Genomic DNA, 23,937 nt, shown 5'->3' with positions numbered 1-23,937 from the left:
TAATCGCATCTTCGAGACGAGAAACTCTCTCCATCTAAATGGGCCTTCAATCGCCTCCTCTGTTTACACGGAGAAATTTGTAGTAAGGAGATTCTTGCTTACGAGTTTTCGACTTGTCTAAACACGATCTCGTATGACATTTTTTCAATTTCATACGATTATCGTACAAATCGGTTCGAACCGTTTTGAGTGCGAGAATTGCAATTCGAGTTCAGTGATTACTGCGGTATTGACTATGGATATATCAAAATGACGCAAAAATCATTCAAATTTGAGACTGCTGATAATATTAAGTTCATTGCACTGTATAGAAATATAATTTTGTTTATCATTTTTTTTAAATTTTATAACTATTGACACAAACAAAAACTGACAATTATGATAAATTTATATGGCGAGTGAATGCGTGAGTGAGTGAGTGAGTGAGTGAGTGAGTGAGTGAGTGAGTGCGTGCGTGCATACGTGAGTGAGTGAGTGAGTAGGGAGTGAGTGAGTAAAAGTGCATTTACTTGAAAAGTCGTGTCGGCCATCTTGGATTTAGAAATAAATGCTATATTCTTAATTAGCACCACCAAATAAAGTTGTGCCATCCTGGATTTAGAAAGGAGTGCCATATTCGTTACAAGAGTACCCTAAACACTATATTGCCCACGCTATATTCGACCACAGAGGCACTCACTCACTCACCAATATTTGAAAAATATTTTTTCGCTCTCGTTCCATTAATTCTTGTCTTACAAAAGCAGTGATAATCAAAACTCTGATCGTGCACTGCACGCATGGTAGAAACGGCAGGCACAAAGGAAGGAAAGGAGACGTTCAACATGTAAAGGCGAGGCGATTATCGCTCACGTGGAAGGGCGATAATCGCGAATGTTTAGACGAGGAAAGTTTTTTATATTCTTTCGATAATCGCATCTTCGAGACGAGAAACTCTCTCCATCTAAATGGGTCTTTATGATAAATTTATAGGGCGAGTGAGTGCGTAATTGAGTGAGTGAGTGCGTGCGTGCGTGCATAAGTAAGTGTGTGGGTGAATAAGTGAGTGAGTGAGTGGGGAGTTATTGGGGAGTGAGTTATTTATTTTTATTTATTTATTTATTTATTCACTCTCACATAAGGAAAATTGTACATTATAATTATATGTTAAACAAGACTTAATAATGATTCGCTCTGGACCTTTTGGAGGGAAAAGTGTCGTTTATTTTGACTTTAATTATATTGTGAAATCTAGTTTAAAGTGGAATAGGACAGTGCTATTGTGCCTTAATCGAAGATTAAAACGCGAAATTATACGAATCTCGAACTAAAATACCCGTATCGGCCCGTTTTAAGGAATCCCGAGTCAATCCAAGCACGCCGCCTCAAATTGCCTACCCTCTTTATGGCGGCCATATTTACAGAAACATAATTAAACTTGTGGCTTGGCTTTGCCGAAGCCTTAATTTTTTTTTGTTATGGCTTTGGATAGCACTAACCTATTCCACTTTAAACTAAATTTCACAAAATAATTGAAAGTCAAAATAAAAACGACACTTTTCCCTGCAAAAGGTCAAGTTCGAATCCCCAAAGCCTTAATAAATAAAAAAAAAATACATTGACAGTTCACTAAGTCCATTTCGAAACGAAGGGTTTATGTCGTTCGCTCAAAAGATATCCGCTGCACGAAAGAATTTTTAACTATGAATCTATTTTGTTTTGTTGCTTTTGTTGTGATGTGATTTGAAGAAGAAGGCTGTTCACTTTGTTCTTCATGAATTTACTGTAAGTTTATGAATATACTTTTGCGTAGAGAATGCTCTGTATAATTGTCAAGTGTTAGACGAGTTGTTTTTATTTTTTTTGTTTCATAGTTATGCGGCAGACAGACTATACAATTAGATTCGTTGCATTACGAATTCAGGGAGAACTTAAATTCTTCGTTTCCCGGGCTTGAATTGAATAATTGACGTATTAAACAACGCAAGCGCCTTGAGTCCGTCGCGAAGTGAGCTCCAGATCCACCGACAGCGAGGGAGGAGCGAGCGTAATCAGTTCACTCCGACTAGAAGGTCTAGGAGTGTAGTCGTTAGCGCTGTGTAAAATCAGCGCCTCGTGGCTTATATCTGTACGCCAGTCCTGAACGGTTAAATTCGCGCACTCTCGGTATCTTTCCCTTCAGTCATTGACGCAGTGAATAACACAAGCAGGTAAGAGTGTTATAATTTAGAAAATGCAACTTTTTACGTACGAACACGTGCTCTGCAACCCAGCTGATCGCACGCCGCAACTAACAACTAGTGCAAAAGTTTTAGTGCAACTTTAGGGGACGTCACTTTCTTCCATTAACTATAATCTAACATCACTGGGCTGTTTCGAAAATTGGCGCAATATTTTTAATTTGCTGTGTATATTCAAGCAACCTGTTTATGTATTATGCTTTTTTCATTTTTTTTTGGATGTTAAGTTGGCATGAATCGAGGTTTGATCAGTGGTGGCTCTTACACCTTCCTGGACATTGTGTACCGTGGTACAACGGTGCCAAAAAAGAAATGTGTGAAAGTAAAGAAAATGCTTCGGCTTGGAGGTACTGCACAGAAGAAACTAGAGCCTTTGTTTAACCAGAATTTGCCTTTTGTGCCCAAGGCCTCTATGGAGTGAGTATTTAGTTTGTATGGAATGCATCGTGCTTCTCACTTGAAAAATTGTCATTTCATAAGAGTCATTCATGCATTGTAGTTAGTATTATAGAAGCTGTTGTTTGTTTTTTGCATAGATTAATTCATCTAAATAAAACATTAGGATTTATTCATTAAGTAGTGTGTAACTAATACTTAAAATTACTTAATTTGCATAATTATTTCTCATAACGTGTTACAAAGCTAAAATTCACTTTAAAGTGGAGCAGACACTATGTTGCTCAAGTTCAAAAAATACAGTGGAATTTAGTTTGGAAAATAAACAAAATAAAATTCATGATCCATACCAACATTCATTAAATATGAATTACTGTATTATGAAGTCAACAACCAAATTCATGTAACATGTAACTAGCTATTTTCTCTTACAATAATATATTAAAGTATACTTTGTATTCTTACAGCTTAAACATTAAACTGTAAGAATATATGTCAAGCATGACATGACTCAGGTGTTTACAAACCACTTAAAAACTCTACAACAAAATGTGTGACTCAGAAAACGGAGTTTTTCTTATGTGTACAAATACCAAAAATGTATAGCACCACTTATTCCATCTTTACAAATGGACCTTGAGGTGAAAATACAGTATACCTGGAGTGGAGTAACGACATAAACAACTAAGTTCCGCTGTATACCCCATATCATTGGTACCTACATTATGAGACAGTATAGTAACTTCACCTATCGCCCACATGAGTAAGCTATGTACACTGCACCTTTTCAGAATAGACGACGCAGTGAAGAAGCCATACTTCAATATGCCATCTGTCAATGCAGAAGAAACCGCCTTGCTGGGGTAAGTCATACATATAATAAAATGTTAGATGCATACTTTTAGGGTTCAACCTGAGTTTGGTTCTCATTTAAAGAATTTAAAAACTAACTTTTTAAATTGAACCTTGTATTGTGTGTTCTCGGTATTACTCCCCGGTCAGTGCTAGGGTTTCCTTCCACAATTTCCGCTAATACGATCTCTATACCTGGTGCCTAAATATCGTGGTTACTAAAACGTTCCTACAATAAATAATACTTGTTTAAAGATATTCGCGTGACTTTGTCAGCCAAATATAATGTATTTTAATCCCCTTTATTTCGGCGTACATTGTAGCTGTTGTGTACATAATCGTATTCTATTATAGTTTGTCACAGTCTGCGGTCCTTTAGCGTGGTCAGTCATCATATAACCATGACATCCAATATATTGTTGTCTTCCTCCAACCTCGACGTAACCATTCAGGATTACGTTTTAAATTAAACATAAGTGGCTTTATGCCCCCTGCAGTTACATCGCAGTTTTACAATATTCTTGTGTATGTAGAATACACTACGTATATATTACTCTACCATTTTCAAAAGGCTACTTAAGTTACAACATGCAAAATGGTGTTGTTACTCAGTATTTTGAATGAGTCGGGTATTAGCGTAAACTTGCTAATCACGTTAGTATTCTATTACAATACTCACAGAGAAGGGAAATATAAAGTTTAATTATTAAACTGTGAAATAGTATATATACATATACCAAAACAAAAAGGGTCTGAGTATAGTCACTTAAAATATTGACTAGAGATGAAACGGATAGGGATTTGGCCGGATCCGGCGAGCACACAGGCCGGATATCCGGATATCCGGCCGCCGGATATCTGACCCACTGCCGTAAACATGTCGCGACCGGTTTACAGCGCGCATCGCCGTAATTGGTTAATTACTGAATGATTGCACTTTCACATTGACGATTTGATTTGTTGTGGTCACTTAGTTTTACAAAAACGGTTGATTTATTCGATAATATAAACAAATACACAACAGAAAAATGTTAAGAGTGAAAAAGTGTTTCTAGTTGTTATAAGTATAAGCCTAGCACTTGATACGCCCTTTACTATTTCGTCTCAATTTGGTTTTATTAATTTGTTTGTGATTTAGCTAACCTAAGCCTTGATACCAGATTACCAAAAAAATTTAAATTTACTTACACGTTTCATTATTGTAGGTACACATTGTATATACGAAAACAGAAGATCGATTATTATTTGAAGATAGGTCAAATCGATCATGATAGGGATACTTTTATTCGGTCGTCTGGCAATAATAAGTAAGTCAACTTAACTTCTTACAATTTAACAAAGTTTGCAAGAGTTTATACTCAAAAACTATCATCTGAAGCTGGTCTCGTTTATGAAAATAAATAGAACCGACTTTTACCAATTAATGTAGAAGAACTGGTCTTCATATCAAGTTCATAGTTCTTTCAAACAAGTAATATGTATATACATATTGTCAACGATCCTGTAGTTCTGTTTATCCTGTTACTATCCTCTTTATTCAATAACTCAATTTATTTGGCGTACTGATTGGGATTTTTTCTCAATTTTAAACACCCGGTATCCGGCCGGATTTTGTCCTACTATCCGGTATCCGGCGTATTTTCACTATCGGCATTATTTTGCCGACTATTACTGGACATCCGTTTCATCTGTAATATTAACACAGTGAAATAAATTTTCCTCGAATGGGAATATGTCAGGATTATTATTGTCGTGCAGACATAATACACACAGTCATACATCAATTGTATCACCCTGGCCATAAAGTGAAGTTAAGTGAAGTACAGGCAAATATTTCACAATGCCAAATAATGTATCAGTACGAAGGAATAAAAGGAAGGTCCGTGATACTGAACAACTTTAGCCAAAAAAATGTTATGTGTAATACCTACTATAATTATGAGATAGTCGTTACCTGCGGAATTACATTCATAGTCATGTTCATTGTGCTCGTTGGGTGCAAAGAGAGTACCAAATACCTCGAAAGAATGCAATAATAAGACGTGGCGAATCAAAAATTTACTGTCAGTTTGAAATTTGGTTTGAGATTTTTTATAATTAATTATGAGATTTCGGTTACCCCGTTAAAATGGTTATTTTTAACATTTGGTATATATACATATCTTTATAACGTTTACTGTGGAAACAAAGCCCATACAAGAGTACACGCTTTTCTCATCTACCAATGCACCTATTTCACTAAAATATAAATTGTAGAAATTCTATAGGACTAACAATTTTCTACGTCTCTTTTCCCTATACGGGGTTATTTGTAAAATACTCACAACTTCGCAGGACTATATTACTAACATCTCAAATAACAAGTTTTGTTCTATGACTTTTTATAAAACATAATTAATTTACCAAAAGTGAACGTTTACGTTTTTGATGTAGCATCTGATACTTTTTAGACCTGCATTTGGTAGTAGGGTTGCAAGTTCAAAGCGTCCTCCCGATTCCCCCCATTACCACATAGACTTATGACTGTTTAGAGCACGGAAGAAAAAAAGAATGGAAATGGCATCAAGCAACATTTGTATCAAAACCGGTGTCGCCACACACATACATTTGAAAACGTAATCTTACATTTGTACTAAGAAAACATAATTTTGATTGGTTTTATATTGTCATACGAAAATAGACAATAATAAATAAAACTGAAATTTATTTGGATCCATTTTGGATCTAATAAGGTTTTATTATTACTAGTCACATAAAAGCTAAAAATCCTATGAACACAAACTTCTTCGAACAAAAGCAAAAAGTTGACAATTCATTTTCATTCCAATTGTTCTTTTGACGGCGGCGATGTCTAGCAACCAATGTATATTGTTATTACCGAATTGCAAGAAAATAGTTTTGTTTCGAAATTATAGTACTGTATTGTTCAAAATATTAGAAAATATTTAGTACTTACCGATGGAAGGAAAGCACTCCTGGAGTATTTTTTAAACTTTGGCTTCTTACGCGACATAATATAATGGCATATTTATATTTTTTCCACAAAATAATCATGTATCCATTTGAACGGCGACTGACGCGCTGTTGACACTCACATGCCCGTCTGGTGATAAGCTAGGTAACACGGACCCCGCCCACTAACCAGTCTATTACTAGTATTTATGTGGTCTGTGGTTTAGAGTAATCTATTTAAATATTGTTATTTTTTATGAAAGTAAAATCCGAAATTGTTAAAAGTCATGGAACAAAAGTTATTGTTTATGATGTTCATATTACAGTCCTGCGAGATTGTTAGTCTTTTACAAATAACCCTGTCTATGAAGCAGCTCCCTCTCTATTACTCGAGCCCAGGTTAAAATATTTTCGATGCACACTGGTTTTGAGATCGAAGGAAATGAAATAATATGTGTACATTCGCAGTCGCTTCTGACAACCACGCATTTTGTTTTACTAAATATTTTCGACTAAATAGATCTTTACTTCGTGTTCATACAGTTCTATAATGTTAATGCCATCACGTAATGCCACTTTTGTCTACCGCCATAAGATTGATGACAACAAACGACTCTTTGGACATGTTTGCAGAATACTTCAAGTCCTTTAAGTTTAGCACTCACCGCGTGTGCTCAAAGACGACATAATATAGCATACAGTCTGTATGTGTCCCTACATTTTGCAGTTCCAAAATTGCCAAAGCCAGAAAAAAAATGAGAGGAAGTACTTTTTCCAAGGTTTGGAATATTAAGGTATAGTAGACGAGTAATCGTTACTAAATAAATATTAGATGGAAGTCCATGACATTTTCACTTTGACATCTTAAATAATACGGGTAATGCGACACAAAGAATGTGCCATCTGAGTGAGGTGAGGACGTGACATTTTCTCTCGGACGTTACCTATAACATCGCAGCAATAAGTTGATTATCAAACTGACATTTTCCTACTCTATTCTGTCTTTGTTGAATAACATAGTGAGTACTCCTCGAGGGCTTCTTTCTCACAAAATTACCTGATGGTGACTTCATTATTTCAATAATGCACTTGAAACTGTATATTATCAACTCGTATACATCCACTTCTGGACAAGGATGAGCCGAAATTTGGTGAATTATTTTTGCAACGTTGTGATTTTTCTCGTTATTTCAATGTAGTTCGAATAACGAAGAACTTATACAGGTGTCTTGTGGCTATAAACATGAAACATCTCGGATAGTGGCACAGACGAAACAAATCAAAACAGTCCCGTTATAGCGCGGGCTCAAATAAATGAAAATGGTTTGTAATTAGTGTACAGAAAGGAAGGTACGCCTGAATACGGGTCGTGCTTGGTACAGTCGGCCACAAATTTAAGGCGGCGCTCCAACCGTCCTCTTCTGTCGTCCTGGCCCAGTGCCAAGACGTTGGGTCGATTTCGTGCCCCACGCGGTGTGTAGCCAGGGTATAGACTCTAGCCGTCTCTATAGGTCGCCCTTATTTTATTTCTTACTTTCTCTATAAAATACATAAATAGAATAACATTTATATTTTCTTCATAATGAACTTCCGATGATAACGCTCACGAAAGTCTGGTAATAAATGCCTACCAACATCAATAGTAACGAAAATGGCAGGATATTGCAATAACATTTAATATATCGTTTCATTGTTGGGTGATCGAGTAGATTATCTATGAAAAATTGCGACTGTAAAGCTTGCTACAGGACAATTACCATTTTGGTCATGTTTGCGGTAAAAGCTTTTAATGGTGAACATGGTGTACTAAAATGAAATAAAGAGCAACAAATTTGTTAGTTCGTCTGTCTTATACCACGAGTGTAACAATCAGCTAATTGGATAAAATTAATCTATATAATTAAATAAAATTAATCTGGGCTTTTCTGTTTCAACCTATATGTAGAAATACCCAACATTGCGAATATGAAAGTTAGCTTGAAATTCCGAAATTCCTACGAAAACCTCGTCTCTGGTAAGGACCAGAGACGACGAATTTACGAATTTTGTCATTGTATAATGCCTCTACTTCAGCTTACATAGTTTATTAGTGTGTCGCCCACACTATTTCTCCTAATAACAATAATAATGATATAAGGCATGGGAGAAGCGAGAATAAAGTTTGTCAAGACATCATGAGGTCCATACTGGTATGCAGATACGACTGATATCCATCGTCATAGTTTCACAAGTTAGGAGTGAAAGTATAAAATTGCCGGTCCACAGTTTTGGTAGCTTTAAAATAAATAAAGCATTTTTAGATAACGTTCAGATTACATATATTTTTTTCAAATTAAATCTCTAGGCTTGTAAATATAAAATTTTGTTTTTAATTTCTTTTTCGTTTTGAGTAATTTAGCATTAAAATTTTTAATCTGACAGCCAACTTTGATTCATAATTGTGCAGGCTTAGGGACAATTTGGGTTATCTTTTTTTTTTATTAATTATTAGTTAGCCTCAGAGTAATTCACAGTAGCTTCCTTAGAGCCGGTGGAAACTGTTATATTTTGTTTATGTATATTTATGTATATTATGGTTACGATTTTATTATGAAGAAACGGAAACGATGTTGACAAGTCTTGACAAAAAGCAACCGATCCCCACACCTATAACACAATGCCAGTGCCCATAAACCAAGGCTAATCAACCGATTTTCACCGCTACATCTACAACATACAAAAGCGTATAAGCGCCAAACCATATCCACCTTACAGGAGTTGCAGATTGGAACGCTTTGCCACTCCATAATCACCGGACTGGACCTCTATCGACAACCATTTTTTCCTCAATTCAGATATATATCTATAAGGAAACCAATTTATTTCCCGTGAAACAGTCAACAATAAGTTAGGCATAGTATTATGTAGATTACATTCCCCGCTATTCTATCGCAAGGCAATAAATAAGCTTCCCACTATATGACAGAAGTATAATGATGGCATGGTTGTTTATTTTGACCTACTCTTGGTAGTCCTACTTTTGAAAACTATTCGTAATAATCCCTGTTTACAGAATTTGCTTATAATAAGACTTTAAATATGAGGAATAAAAATATATTTATAAGAACGTCTTTGAAACCATGCGGTTTATGATATGTATAATTATCAAATTAATTAAATATTCAAATTCATGGGGGTGTTAGGCAGTAGTATGTACCATCTTCGTGACTACTAAACCTACTCATACACAATTGTTTGTTATATCTGAAAGAGAGTCAATGTTGATTAAGAAGGAATGAGTTACTTGTCAAACATTTATAATTGTTGTATATTATCCGCGTATCAGAGTTTTTAATTAACAAGCGCCAAACCATTTTACGTAAACGTACTCCTCATGAGACAAATAAAAAAACAGGAATCCCCACGGGACTATCCATGCTGTGCAGGTTATCAGTAATGTCGATATCGATAAAATTATTAAGTGCGAAACGAATAAATGTTATTTCGTTTGTCATTTAGAGTTGTATTTCCAATATATGGCATACCATTAAACTGTGAAAGTAACAAAAACAAAACCTATGTAACGGTTCCTACGGCTGAAACTTTTCGTTTTTTTAATCACATACATTAGGAAGCTGAGGAGAGATCAAAATGTAAGATGTGCAATCAACAACACTTCAAGTTAGACACTTTAAACCGTTGTAATCGTAAGCGGTATGCTGCTCTCAACTCCATGGAGTTGAATTTAAATCTTAAGTATCAATACTGACATAAAATATATTTTAGTTCTTATTTATAAGGCAATGCGTATTTATGCACACTTTTTAAAAAATGCAAATTTTGAAACGCACGAATGAAACTTATTTATTTATTCGTGTACGTGGTAGAAATATTAATAAAAATTAATATAAATGCACATCAGTCAACCGTGACCATGGTAAAGGGTACTGGTAAAGGGCTCGAAACTTTGGTTTGTTTGAAAAAACAAATATGCGCGATTTAGACAAAAAAAAACAGTTTCATTTCCTATATGTAACAATCGCGAAAACTTAAGAACTCGGTAAAGGTTATGCTCGTCTCCTAACCATAATCATTCCGCGATATAATATTTCAAAGCGATAAATTTTCACAAGGCACCAATCAAATTTGTAAAATAATAAAGCATTAACACAAATAATATTTACTATAGCAGGACTTCTTCAAACCGTAATCATTTCAAGATCATATATTAGAGAAAAGTTAAAATAACGTTATTTCCATGTAAAATTCATAACTTTCAACTATTAAGTCTCGCAACAGTCTGGTTTGGAGCCGAGCTGGCATAGTCTTTTTGTTTGTATGACTGCACCCCATACTAATAAATAATTTCATTTGACACACTCGCCCATAGAAACCTCCCAAAACTGTTTTTTAGTGAATTTGATGTGTTTATAATTTAATTCATTATTTATTTTACATCTAGCTTTATTGTTTAGATGAAGCATTCACACTCGTTACGAAATGTTACTATATATAAATTCTCAGTTCAATGTTTTCTTATACAATCATGGACACTGAAAGTCGATAACGTCCGGTCTATTATGAGTATAGCAAATCCATTGGAATTTATTTTTTATAGGAGTATTCTGTGTACGGACATAATACGAATGTGTGTTTTATCTGTTATTTGTAAAAGTAAGCTAGTATTGTCGAAGTGTTTGTGTGAGACTATAGTGGTACAACTCGATATTGCATTTGACTGCATACCTTTGCTTGTAGATAGTTGTACCCTGCAGTTGTGCCCTCAAAAATGGCAGAAAGTTTTGTTTGAGAAATAATGCTTACAGCTTCTCCAGTTAATCAAATTGTTGTAGTATGTTTCATTACTATCAAACTATTTAAAAGTTTACAACCCCCGTGGTCATCTGTAAGTCAAGATAGTCATCTTACTGACTAAGTAAGTCTACTTAATGACTTATTATTGGGAACATGGAGATAGTCCATTATACATGCTAAATGGCACGAAGTATAAGAACCATACCAATTAAACCAAACCGCAAATAAAAAAAAAAACCGCTTTCAGATCAATTCGTCCGTTAGAGAATTACGTTACGATGCCACAGCAGACATACATAGATATACAGTTACATAGACGAATGCTTCAAACTTCACTCATTCTGCGGCGGGGGTTGACCATAGTTTCGAAAATAGGAGTTAAAAAAGTTATGCAGAATTATACTCAGTGCAAGAATTTGCAACAGATCGATTGCTCTTTGAATAAAACTTATTTTCTAAAGTTATGTAGCTATGCACTTTGAATCTCACGAAAACCTTAACGAGCAAGTGGAAAATTGCTTCAATCTAAATATAATAAATGAACATTGAAATGGGCTCGTTATTTATCGTTATTAATCAATTTTAATTTTCATGTAAGTAGTCTATAAACAAGGAACCGTAACCGAACCGTATTATAAAAAACTTACTTGTTCTCTTGTCATCTTTGCCAAGCTGACAACGAATATTATTTTAAATTATTTTATTCGCCTTAGATTCGGTCATGTTTGTTCCCTTGTTTTTCTAGCTAACATCAAAGTTCGAGATCACTCCCTTTGCGAATGTGGACTAGAGAAAGGCTCTCAAGAACTCTTATTCTTTAACTGCCCCCAAATAAGCTTCCCACTTTATGACCTCCTTCCCAAAAACATCCCTCGCCCTATCAATGTCAATTTTTTCTGGCCAAAGCCCGCTGCACACTAATATTCACTCTATATAAATTTCTAAAACTTAATAAACTAATCAACAATTAATTGCTTTGCTCCGACTATACAATCCACAATCTTTTATTCCAGCTTAATACTAAACAAAGATTTATTCGGACTAGCGCAAAAAGCAAAAACTTTCGACAACCGTCAATCTGTCTTTCCGTAGCTCTCTTAATAACCGCTAAATTGTTTCGATTACCAGCAATTTGTCCCATCATCGCACTAAGTCTTCGAACCCTGATATTGGCGGAATCATCTCATAAAACGACGGAGCCATATCCACACAAAACTTACTTTAACTTGAGTTGTTGGCTTACAGATGGTAACTAGGCCGTGATGATGAAGCAGGAAAGTGAACACAGGAACTCGGTTTTATTAAACGTAGCCTCACCGTGTTTGGGCTTATTGAATTGTCTTGATGGGTAGTTGGTAGACAAATGGTGATCAGGGTCTGATGATGGAGCAGGGAGATGGTCGGTCACGGAACGTTATGTTTATCATGTAATAAACTAAATAGGTCTAAATGTGTATCGGGGGTTTGTTAAATTGTATTTTTTTCGAATCTTAAACGCGTATCTTTGTTTTTCAAACAAATCAACGGTCGGGCTCTTGACGGGTCCTAAGGTCACGAGTGACTCGAGAAAGTATTAATAAATGCATATTGGTAAAAAAAATTTACAGATCGTGCGGATGTAGCGTAAATTGGGATATTTTATGTTTTTTGGTAAATTAAAAATAAGGTACTTAGATTCAATTATTTTTGTAACTATAATTCAAAATAATATTATTATATTTTAGGAGCAATTTGTAGCTCCTTATGAAAGAGTTCGTCCAGCGAAGTACTGCTACCTTGCCTATTTCTGCCGCAAAGCTATAACGTGAGGATTACTGAGTTTCGGTTTTGAAGACTAAAGGTGCTGGCGAAATTGTAGGCAAATGGGACTTGTCAAATTATGTCTCAGGATGAAGGGGCACAGTCACAGTCCCCTTCAGATCATTTGTTTCAAAATTTGTTTCATCGAGGCTGACAAATTTTGTCTTCTACACGGAAAAATGTTGTTTACCTCTCACATTCATTACATAGCTGATAGATCCTACCGTAACCTTGGCTTCGTAATGCGAACGTGTCACCTATTTACATGTCCATTGTCCATTGCGTCTGAAGGTCGTTTATTTTGCACGTGTGTGTTGTGTATTAGAATACGCAAGTTCCATGTATGCTAATCATAAATCGCGTATCGAACATATTTAGAAAAAAATTATCAAATACCTGAACTATAAATGTAAACATTTTACCACTAATTACCCTAAATACTGCCGTGCTTACGGTCTCATAACTTTTGAAGAACGTCGTGTAATACTTGGACATGGGTATTCTACGTGAACATCGTGTGTGGGCGTTTGAATTGCCCGATGATACTGGAGAGTGTATCGCTACTGGTACCTTAGCCTCGCACTAGACATACGACACACAAGAATGCTGTTCACGCGTATTTTTCGGACGTATAACAAAAAATTTGGACATATTGATCCTTTCGTAGATTGTAAACACAGCTTCAAAGCCAACGTTAGATTAAAACTATTAAACGATTAGTCTGTTGTACTTCAGATATCTTTAAGTCATTTGCACAATATATTCAACGCACAAACCAACAAAGTTCGCATTTTCACAAAATGGTAGCTTGCAACGTTATATTCTTCTATATTTAATACATAATAGTGTTGTGTATTGTACATACATGTATTATTTTATTATTAATATGCTTGTGCGTATTAATTATATATTGATATTCATACACACATCAAAAAAAGTTTGCGATCAATAGCATAAGCTCCTATAATTCTTTAAATTTAACTTTATCAAGAAAAAAATCTATGTTGTATGCTTTCTTTAAATAGGAATACCCTGTTTGAAATTAAAATATAAAACTATTTTTTATTATTTATTTTAAAAAATTGAGCCATTAATCATAATGTAATAGTGATAGAAAATTCATAGAAAGAAAAAGACTGTTTAATTAAACTTAAACAACAATTTATTATTAAAAGGTGTGAATTCAATATAAAATAACTCCTCCCCTGGCTCGAATACATGCGAAGATCCTCCTGGGCATGCTGAGGATCAAGTTATCCAGCATTTCCTGGGGTAACCTATCCCATTCTTCAATAGCGGCTTCCCTGAGCTCTGGAACTGTCTGGGGACGTGGCTCACGGTTCCATACTGCTCGTTTAAGAGCATCCCACGCGTGCTCTATTGGGTTTAAGTCGGGCGAGCCGGCAGGCCAGTCTAATCGTGTGATATCGTATTCTTGAAGAGCAGCATTGACTCGTTGAGCTCGATGTGCGGGCGCATTATCATCGACCAGTACAAATTGGTGCCCATGGTTTACTCGGAATGGTCTGACGATATCATCAATAGCAACTGCTTTGTACATGTCTGCTGTCATGAAGCCCCGATACGGGATCAAAGGCGTTCTAGCTCCAATCATAATGCCACCCCAAAAGGACACCGATTTTCCGCCTTGCTGAACTGTTCCAGTGGCAGTTCTTTGTCTTTCACGGTCGCCTGGTCTTCTCCAGACACGGACACGTCGGTTATCTGGATGAGTGCTGATTCGGGATTCGTCAACGAAGAGACAGTTTTGCCAAATGTTTTCGTCCTCACCTTCTTCATTTTGCCGAAGTCTAGCCCACTGCAATCTTCGTTGTTGACGTTGCCGGGAATTGAGCGGAGCTCGCCAAGACCTCCGTGCTCGTAATCCAGCCTGGTGCAAGCAATTGCGAACGGTCTGCGTGCTAACTTCAAGCCCAGAGGCGGCCCTGACTTCTGCTTTTATTTTAGTGGCGTTGATTGTTGGATCACGGGCTGCCAGCAATCTAATACAGCGCTTTTGGGCAGCTGTCAAAACAGTTGGGCGACCGCTGCGGGGTCGGTCAGCTAAATTCCCCATTCCGTGATACCTCTGCAACGTAGCCACGACACAGGATTGGGATATAGCAAGTCTGCGTGCTATTACTCTCGTGGTGTATCCTTCTTCCCTCATAGTTACTATTCTAGCTCGTAAAACCTCTGATAATCCTCTTGGCATTTTTTCAATCACAACTTTCCGCGAAAAATATCTTGAATCGCTTATAATTGACTAAATCAGATTTCTGAATGAGCGTAAGCTAGGACTGAAAGCCTTTTTATATGAAAAAACAATTGAACGGGGTCATTGTTTTATGTTCTAATTTGTTTTTAAATAAAGAATCTAAAAAGAAGAAAAAATCATAATATAATCTACAGTAACAAAAAAGATTTCAGTTTTTCGAAGTGATCGCAAACTTTTTTTGATGTGTGTATACTATTTATCTTATTTTAATGATCTTTTTTCTCTCACTTTCTTTCTTGTATTGTTTTTCTTTTAACAGAGACACGATTGATTAATTTCATTTAACTTTGTTCACCCTTATTTATGTTTTTATTCTTAGTATTATACGTTTGTTGTCAGTAATTCTTTTAGTGGATAACTGTAATTAGCCTATCCAAAAAGTGCTAAACGTATGGTAAGATTAAAATTGTGTTATGGCTGTTGTTATCCCAAATTAAAAAAAAATTCTCCAAACACTGAATCTACGAAACTTATTAGTACATATAATTATTAATACAAACTAGTGGAGTAATTTCACAAAAAATAATTGAATATCAATTCAATAAAAATTTAATTATTAGTACATAACTAATTAACTTTACCTAGTACAAGAAAATAGTATAGGTATTACTTAGTACAATATAATGACAGTACAGAGTACTAAAAAACCGACCTCAAAAGTCATTCATCATTTTGTTTGCAACTCTTGGAGATGCAATATTTTCTTCAAATTTAAATTGGACCACTACTGAGGTCCCCTCTTTCCAACAAAAAAAAGAATCATCAAAATCGGTTCACAAACGTCGGATGTATCACGTAACATAGATTAAAAATAAAAAGTATACAGTCGAAATGAGAACCTCCTCCTTTTTTTGAAGTTGGTTAAAAATAGTGAGTATTTTTAGATTTGGCATTTTTAGTCTGTTCGATTAATTTGTATTAAGAAAATTGCTCACAGGACAAACATTAGTTTATTAAGCTTTAATTCAATAGCATGTATCAACGGGTTTATAGAATGTAGCGTCTGTGTGTGATCAAATAAGGTCTATAGATAATGTCGGAAACGGTGACTGCTTGATGCGTTGACAAACGGGAGCGCAATCTTAAGGGACCTCTCAGCTCGGTAAACGTTTTTGGCTTTTGTTAACCTTGACGTTCGGTCCATTTGTTTGCGTAGGTTCATTGATGGACTGAATAGACCTTTTCGGTTATTTGAATTCTTTGGGTCATGTAAAAATTGGATGAAAACTTTTCCAGTAAAGGGCTTCGAGAAAAGAATTGACTACTTTGAAGAGATTTATAGGAAAAATGCGACACCTGGCTAGTTAGTTCGCGTTAATGTTTATTTCGATATCATATTTATATTGTTATTCTGCTATATTCTTGAAATATATTAAACCGAGAAGAAAGCATTATTTTCGTTATTATTGTGTAAAAGTTGTATTTTTCACGTAGGTACAAAATATCGCGTGATGAAACGACACATTTGATATGGATTATATATTTGTAAATATACATATTACGTTATTGAAACCGTTTCGTTATTTTTTTTTACTTTCTCTACTCTTGCTTTAATTTACTGACTCAGTAAATGTAAAAAATATCTAGTGGAGACGTTGCAAGTGGCATTCAACAACCATCGAAAGTCGATGGCTGTAGATGACTTTGCCCCCACTTATTAGAAAGCCCTTGGCTCTGAATTTTAAATGGTCATTACGAAATCTTAGCCTACGTGAATACCAATATGTGCCAGAACATTACTGGACACTGTTTTAGCGGATTAATTGATGTAACTTGGCGTTTCCAGAGAATACAATTTTTTATTCTTACACTCCTCTAAGTTACTGAAAGAACAACAAACTCTGTTGAATGTTGTTAGGAATTTGTAACACTGCTCTTTTCAAACGTGTTATAGATATTTACGTAGAATTGTAAAATTCAATGAGTATTTGTGTTGACTGCTAGCAAGTCAGATAAGGACGAAAATGATAATGTCAATTCACCAACTTTTGACGTTATCCTTTATTTCAATAATTGTGCTAATAAGGCTATCAAATTTAGTTACTTTATATACATTTTGGTTTTTATCAAAATGTTTGACCCACCAAAAACCGATTGAGTTTCCAATACAATCTCGATATAATCGGCATCGAGTGTGATATATATTTTGAAAAATGTAATTATTATCTCAGCATTACTTTTCTCCTGGGGATGATTTCTTCCATTCAGATGCTTTTATGCCTAAAGTTCACTTTTTCCCGCGAATCTAATATATTATTTCTTTTTTTAAATTCCGAGTTGCGGTGATTTTGGTGGCTTATTACGATTTTTATATCTTAAATACACAAGATTATTTCTCACTCTAAATCTTAAAAGTCTGATGATGAAAAAAAAGCAAGCAAATTCAATGATAGAAATAGCATCCAAGTATTACACAAACCACGTACAAACAGAACGCACACATTGCATTGAACGGTCTAAGACATGATGCGTTACAAGTGAAATGACACTTTCAAAACAAAGAATTTATATGATTCTAATAAACCAAAGATAAGAAAATGAGGTATTTTTAGTTATCCATTACATCAATTACGTATTAAAATCATTGAAATACATTAAAGTCAAGTGGTGTAATTGTTTTCGCCTTTTATATGACGAATAGTGGATTCACCGACTTTTGCTACAATCTTGATTTTGTAAAATTTCTTAATCCATAAGACCTTTTTACTCGGGCGTAGTTTAAATAGTAAAGTCGTAATAAAATATGGTAATACGGGATAAAGAATAAAGAATTAAAATGTTGTAAATTTAATTAGCGGTTACAATTTGGAATATATATTTATGTATGATTTGAATTTATAAGTGGATCACATTTTAACTTTTTTTATTACGCTGAATAATTTTAGAAAACATTGTCTTATAAGTGCATATATTGGCAATGAAATTAAAATCCATCGCGAAGTGTCACAATTGTTCGTATTTAATTAGTGTAGTACAGCGTTTCTGTGCTGTATTATGTGTATATTACACCTTATGTTGCTTGAATGCTGTTTGCCGGTTCGCAGCATGGACGATATCGAGTTGAAGAATATCCAGCTGCAATTCCCAAGTGCGCGACGCTTCAGCGGCGAGGGCGGATGCGCTGAGACGCGCGTGCGCACCGACCGCGGCGACATCCTAGTCGCCGTGCAGGGCGACCGCGCCAAACCCGCCATTATCACCTACCACGACCTCGGTCTCAACTGTGAGTATCTGTCTTAAAATAACAAGTGGAGAACACGAACAACTGTACTATGTACCCATTCTAATACCTTCTTCATTAGAATCACTAATTAGCACTTTAACTCAATAGTCTTATATGTGTGGGTATATAAATGTTCGTGTATCCGTGTTAGTTTAGTATCTGGCTAGACCGCAATTTGTACAATTGATACTCATTCCTAACTATTACATAAACTTCTTTTGTTTGATCGGGAGAGAATCAAAATAACAAGCGTTTATTATATTAGGTGCCTGAGTTGATTAAACTGTGAAAAGTTTGCATGTTTCAACGTGTGTAATTTTGTATAAACTGCGGTTACATTATATTATTTAAACGAGTATGTTAATATATTTTTTCAAACATGCTCGGAAATGTTTGTATTACTTTCAAAAAGCGAACACGGAAAGTTTGTCATTCATGGACCATTACATCCCGGCCAAGACCTGCATATTAAGTACGAAAATCCATTGCTGTCCACTTCTCTAAACTTTTAAATCTACCTACTACTCGTAATAATGAACTACGTAAAAACGCAAAAGAAAACCTCATACAGCCAACTACAAAGGGTTCGTAATTACGAGAATTAAATGCAGTGTAGGTAATTGGTGGTAAAACAAACTAGAGTAATTTGGTTTTTCTTTTTTTTTTATTTCTGTCGCGAAAATGAGTTCTAGTAAGAAGAACGATAACGGTAAATACAGTACCTAATGGATACACATTCAACCATATCATCAGAAGTTCAGCATACTACTATTAAATGTGTCTGGAAAAACAATAACAATTTCTTTTTGCATTTGTCCTGACATGTAAAATATTAGTTTTAATATAATTAATTTTTTTTTACATTTTCTATTGTACATCTTCCTATCTTTAGTTTTTTAATTATTTCCTCACATTGTTTCAAGGCACTATATTAGCCTTGACGGGTACGGGGATTGCTTGACTCGTATTAATACACTGCCGCACTGGGCAGTTGGCTGTATGAGTTTTTCTTTTGCCTCTTTACATAGTTCATTGTTAGTAGCTAGATTTAAAAGTTTAGAGCAGCGGACAGTAATGGATTTTCATACTTACTTTGCAGGCCTTGGCCGGGAAGAAGTCGCACAGTCCATAAATGACAAACTTTCCGTGTTCGTTGTTTGAAAGTAATGCAAACATTTGCGATCATATTAGAGAAAAAGGGATTTCCTTGCATTTTAATAGCTTGTAGATATTATTTTTTCCAGACTAGTATAAAATATAAGCACGATAAATTGCCAAGCGAATTGGAGCACACTGACTTTAATGCGAATGGCGACTTTTTTTCAATAGTAACATCTAATCTTTGGACGTGAATAGAACTACAACGACGACACATCGGTGTTTGTAATATCATTGCTATCTAAAGTGATTTAAGGAAAACTTTACAATTAGAACTTTTGAATCTAGTTCTTTGAAACCCTTACCTACTCGTAATCCGGCTACGTGTGAAATGTAAAATGATATTACTATATTACGTAACTTTCTGCTTATGAAATGTAACTCATAATATTACGAATCAATCTTCTTTTTGTTGTTAAACCTAGCAATTTTCATAACTTTAACTTTATAGATAAAAACTAAGTTATACTATGTTTATGCGACTATGGTTAGCTGTAATAGGGTTCGTAATTATCGCGTGGCTTGCTTACGTGATAATCAGTCTTCATTGTGGCTTACCTTACAGCCGGAAAATTGACGCGCGATCTCGATACCTTTATTACTTGCGATACACGATGTTGAGTTAATTTCTGAGCTGTACAAAATATACACCTTTGTCTACAGCAGTTAGGAAAAAATAGATACTTGTAACTATGCGGTACTATAAATGTACTTGTTGTGTTATATGAATAGGTAACAATAATAATTATTTTATTTATGGTTTGGAAATTATCTGTATCCACTAGACACTTTGTTCTCACAGGGCGGTGATAGGCGTGCTATCCAAGGCGTAACTGCATGTGCCGCTGAGTATCTTGTTGTCACTATCCTGATCGCCTCAGTAACGTTTCATATCGTTTAAGGGTTTACTTGCTCAATACACTCGTCACGTTTTTAATTAGGTGCAAAGAAAATAACCTCTCATTAATGTTGTAAAATGAACAGGAAGTAGAAAGTAGGTGCGATTTTAAATGTCTAAGCGACGGGTATATACGTATTTCGCTTTTTTATTTTTTTAAATCAGTGTTTTAGAGGTAGGTATGTTAGCAGGGTAGTTACTCCACCTTCACAACATGACAATAGGCAAGTAAATTAAATGTTCTGAAACTTTACAATACTGAACGTTGCTAGAGCCCTTGTCAGGGGTGATTTTAATAATATAATCTTTTATTTAATTTTCTTAAGGATTCCAATATCTTTCGTCATAAGGTTTGTAATCCCATTGTGCTCCGGAAAAAGCTTAGATGGTTATACAACTACAACACTTCATTTTGAAATTAATTGTTTAATTTCAAAGGCCACGTAAACATTTATGTTTCTCCGAAAGTCACGTTCCTATGTTAACGTATGTAGGTTATATAAGTCACATTACCTGCACATATACGTAAGAGAAAATTAATTTGGATCAGTTATTGAGACCGTCTATGCTTTGTAGTAGGGAGACCAGGCTATTTCCCAAACCATCTGTTTCACTGAAAATGCATTAGAAAGCAATTTCTTAATAAAAGAATCTGACAGGTATTCTCACATTTGCACCTTAACCTTTACCCTTTACACATTAAACACAACATTTGTTCGTGAATTTTTGTATTTAAAAGCGGACAAATCTCTACACGAATGTACTTTTTCTTTGTTTGGTATACCTCAACGAATCCAATTTAATTTTATTCTTAAACGAACAAAGAAGAAGCCGAGTAAATAAATATACTTAATGAGATTACTGGGTTAATGTCGGTACTGAACAGTTTCAATTTGAAATGGGCTTGTGTTCGAGAAGATATCGCTCTTAAAGCAAATATGCAACAATAATTCCATTTCGAAATCCGCTTTGATGTTTCGTAGCAAGTAAAAGAAAAATAGTGAAGTTCTATCAAAATGTCATGACCCCGATTCTTTTTTAATAATACCAAGTAACGGGACGAACAAGTCGTGCACCTGATAGTAAGCGACACGCCTATCCATGACTCTTGCAGTGCCATTCTCAGGTTTGAATCACAAAGATCTTAAGGGCACTGCCACTGCGCTCGTCACCCTGACACACAAGTTGACAAATCCCATGTGCCTGTAATTTCACCAGCACCTTACCCTTCTAAACTGGACGAACTCCTTCACAATGAGCTCTACTGCTACTAATTAAAGAGAATATTATTTAATGTAGCAATAGCAACCGCTAATGAACGATTGCACGGTGGTCCAAGCGCCCTACAAGGGCGGTCATTAATATCTTACTTTATTTAATTTGTTAAATGGGATGTTTTCTGAAGGGTAAATAATAAAAAAAATACTTCACTAATGTACATTAATGCTTTATTTACATAATTTAATACATTATGTACAATAAACTGTAAAATATGTACTATTTAATATACATTTAAATTGTCAATATTTGAGATATATTCTCCCTCGCTCGGAAATACATCTGAATATGATATTAACGCTGTTTATGAAGGGGAAATATGTATTCTTTTATACATTATACATATTATGTACAACAAAAGGCAGGAAAACTAAAACTACGGTTTACATATTTACAAACGTCATCATAACCACAACTAAGTTAAATAAGTACAACAACTAACCTAATTTGAATTTAAACTAAATTTTTAATAAATCTAAAACCTGCCTTGACATAACGCTCTTTTTCTTACGGGGAAATTTCCGAAGACCAGTAATGAATGGGTCTGAGCTAAGTAAAAGTCTGTTAAGTAAGTCCGTATTCGTAAGTACTCGCGACATTTTTCTCGTGTGATCCCGTCTGAAGGCCTTATAATTTTTGTTATTAGGTTCTGCTGCCTCTTCGGATAATTCCCCGATAGATAATAAAGCATACTGTGCTACTTCAGCACCATGAATGAGAACTTTGTGAACGGAAGCTGGGAGATTATACCACAGATATTCCTGAATTAAAAGTCGCGCGGTTTCCAAAGAATATTCATTAAATTTATCCGAATCAATATTAAAATCCGAGGACAAGGCTTGTAAAATTGTGGAACAACGTTCAATCAAATCTTTATTTAAGCCAGTAATTTCAGCTGAAACTACAGAATGAGAGAAAAATTTTCGTGCCGTATTTCCATCGTTCGATGTCCCGCTTCCGCCACTTCGTGGTTTGTCTACTATTAAACCTAATCTACGTCTAAACTCATTCTGTACATACGATTTTCTATCTGCTACTTGTCTCTTCTCATCATCCGACCTAACCTGCCACTTCTTAACATCCATCCTGTAAGCAAGATGAACAAAATATTCGAAAAAGCGAATCCATGAATGTAAAGGAGATAGGCCAAACTCAAACCTACTTTCATCAGGTTGTTTCTGTAAGCAAACGTCTATTTTGTTCATTTCTTTGGGAATTGCTCCACAAATGTAACACTTACAGGATGACGATTCACTTAAAGCAGTACACACTTTACCATCCACCATAGTTAACTGTAAAGAGTGTTGAATTCTGAAATTGCGGTTATTAAAACTAAAAGTTGTTGGAGTCAAATTATTAATCTTTTCTCGGAAGTAGGCTTCCTCTTCCTTAGATACTTCAGAGGTTTCTTTCAAAAATTGAAAACGAATAGGTCTGCAGTATCTAGTGGAAGAGGGTCGGGGATTTTTCCAAACTGTTATACTGTCTGAAGGGCGATTTGCTACTAACTTAAGTGGGACATAAGATGTAACAAATAAACTACTGTCATCTTTACAAGAGGGATCTGAAAAAGACTGTTTGTATTCACTTTGGCCTGTACTACCATCAAATCCCCACTTTCCAATCAAAGTCAAATTGTGAGTGGAATCTTCTGGCACTCTATCTAAAATTTCTTTTTGCGACTCAAGTATTCTAGAAGTTGTGTGATTTAATAAACTTTGCAATTCAACTTCTGCTTTAGATTCTGAAACGGATAAGTTTTCGGGATAGCATTTCTTTTTAACAGCCAGCACACTTTGGTAAGATGGTAAAATGTCACATGCAGTATTATTGTTTATGAAGTTCTTAATTAATATATATTGATGCTTCGTCAACTTAGCCTCGACAAAAAGGGATAAGACCTCGTCCGCATTTATATTCAGTCTTAAGCTAGTATTAGACGTATCAGAAGTATTGAGTAGTGCATTCACAGCAGAGTCATCTACTTGAGATAATTCTGCCAATCTTCTACGTTTCGAGCGCCTAGACAAATCTGAAAAACATTTCCTGGGACGTCCGCGTTCGCAAGATGGCCCGGGCTGGTTCGCGT

At 35.2% G+C, this 23,937-nt stretch overlaps 1 protein-coding gene across 5 annotated transcripts in view; it reads left to right on the top strand.

Annotated features, from left to right (window-relative positions):
* The first annotated feature begins 1,952 nt into the window (after positions 1–1,952).
* Positions 1,953–23,937, top strand: part of LOC113225912 (protein NDRG3-like) — a 128,019-nt gene continuing 106,034 nt past the window's right edge. For 3 of the 5 annotated variants that reach the window (XM_026458382.1, XM_026458392.1, XM_026458389.1), the window contains exons 1-3: positions 2,451–2,636; positions 3,407–3,478; positions 18,336–18,514. In XM_026458382.1, the coding sequence (XP_026314167.1) occupies positions 2,452–2,636; positions 3,407–3,478; positions 18,336–18,514 (436 nt within the window). In that variant the 5' untranslated portion in view covers position 2,451. Of the gene's footprint in view, positions 2,190–2,450; positions 2,637–3,406; positions 3,479–18,335; positions 18,515–23,937 lie in introns of those variants that run through there. The other 2 variants (XM_026458409.1, XM_026458400.1) reach the window with 2 other exon arrangements.

The sequence above is a fragment of the Hyposmocoma kahamanoa genome, unplaced genomic scaffold, assembly GCF_003589595.1.
Source record: "Hyposmocoma kahamanoa isolate Upper Pololo Valley unplaced genomic scaffold, ASM358959v1 100021, whole genome shotgun sequence".
Taxonomy (NCBI): domain Eukaryota; kingdom Metazoa; phylum Arthropoda; class Insecta; order Lepidoptera; family Cosmopterigidae; genus Hyposmocoma; species Hyposmocoma kahamanoa.
This window is presented reverse-complemented; position numbering and strand designations above follow the sequence as displayed.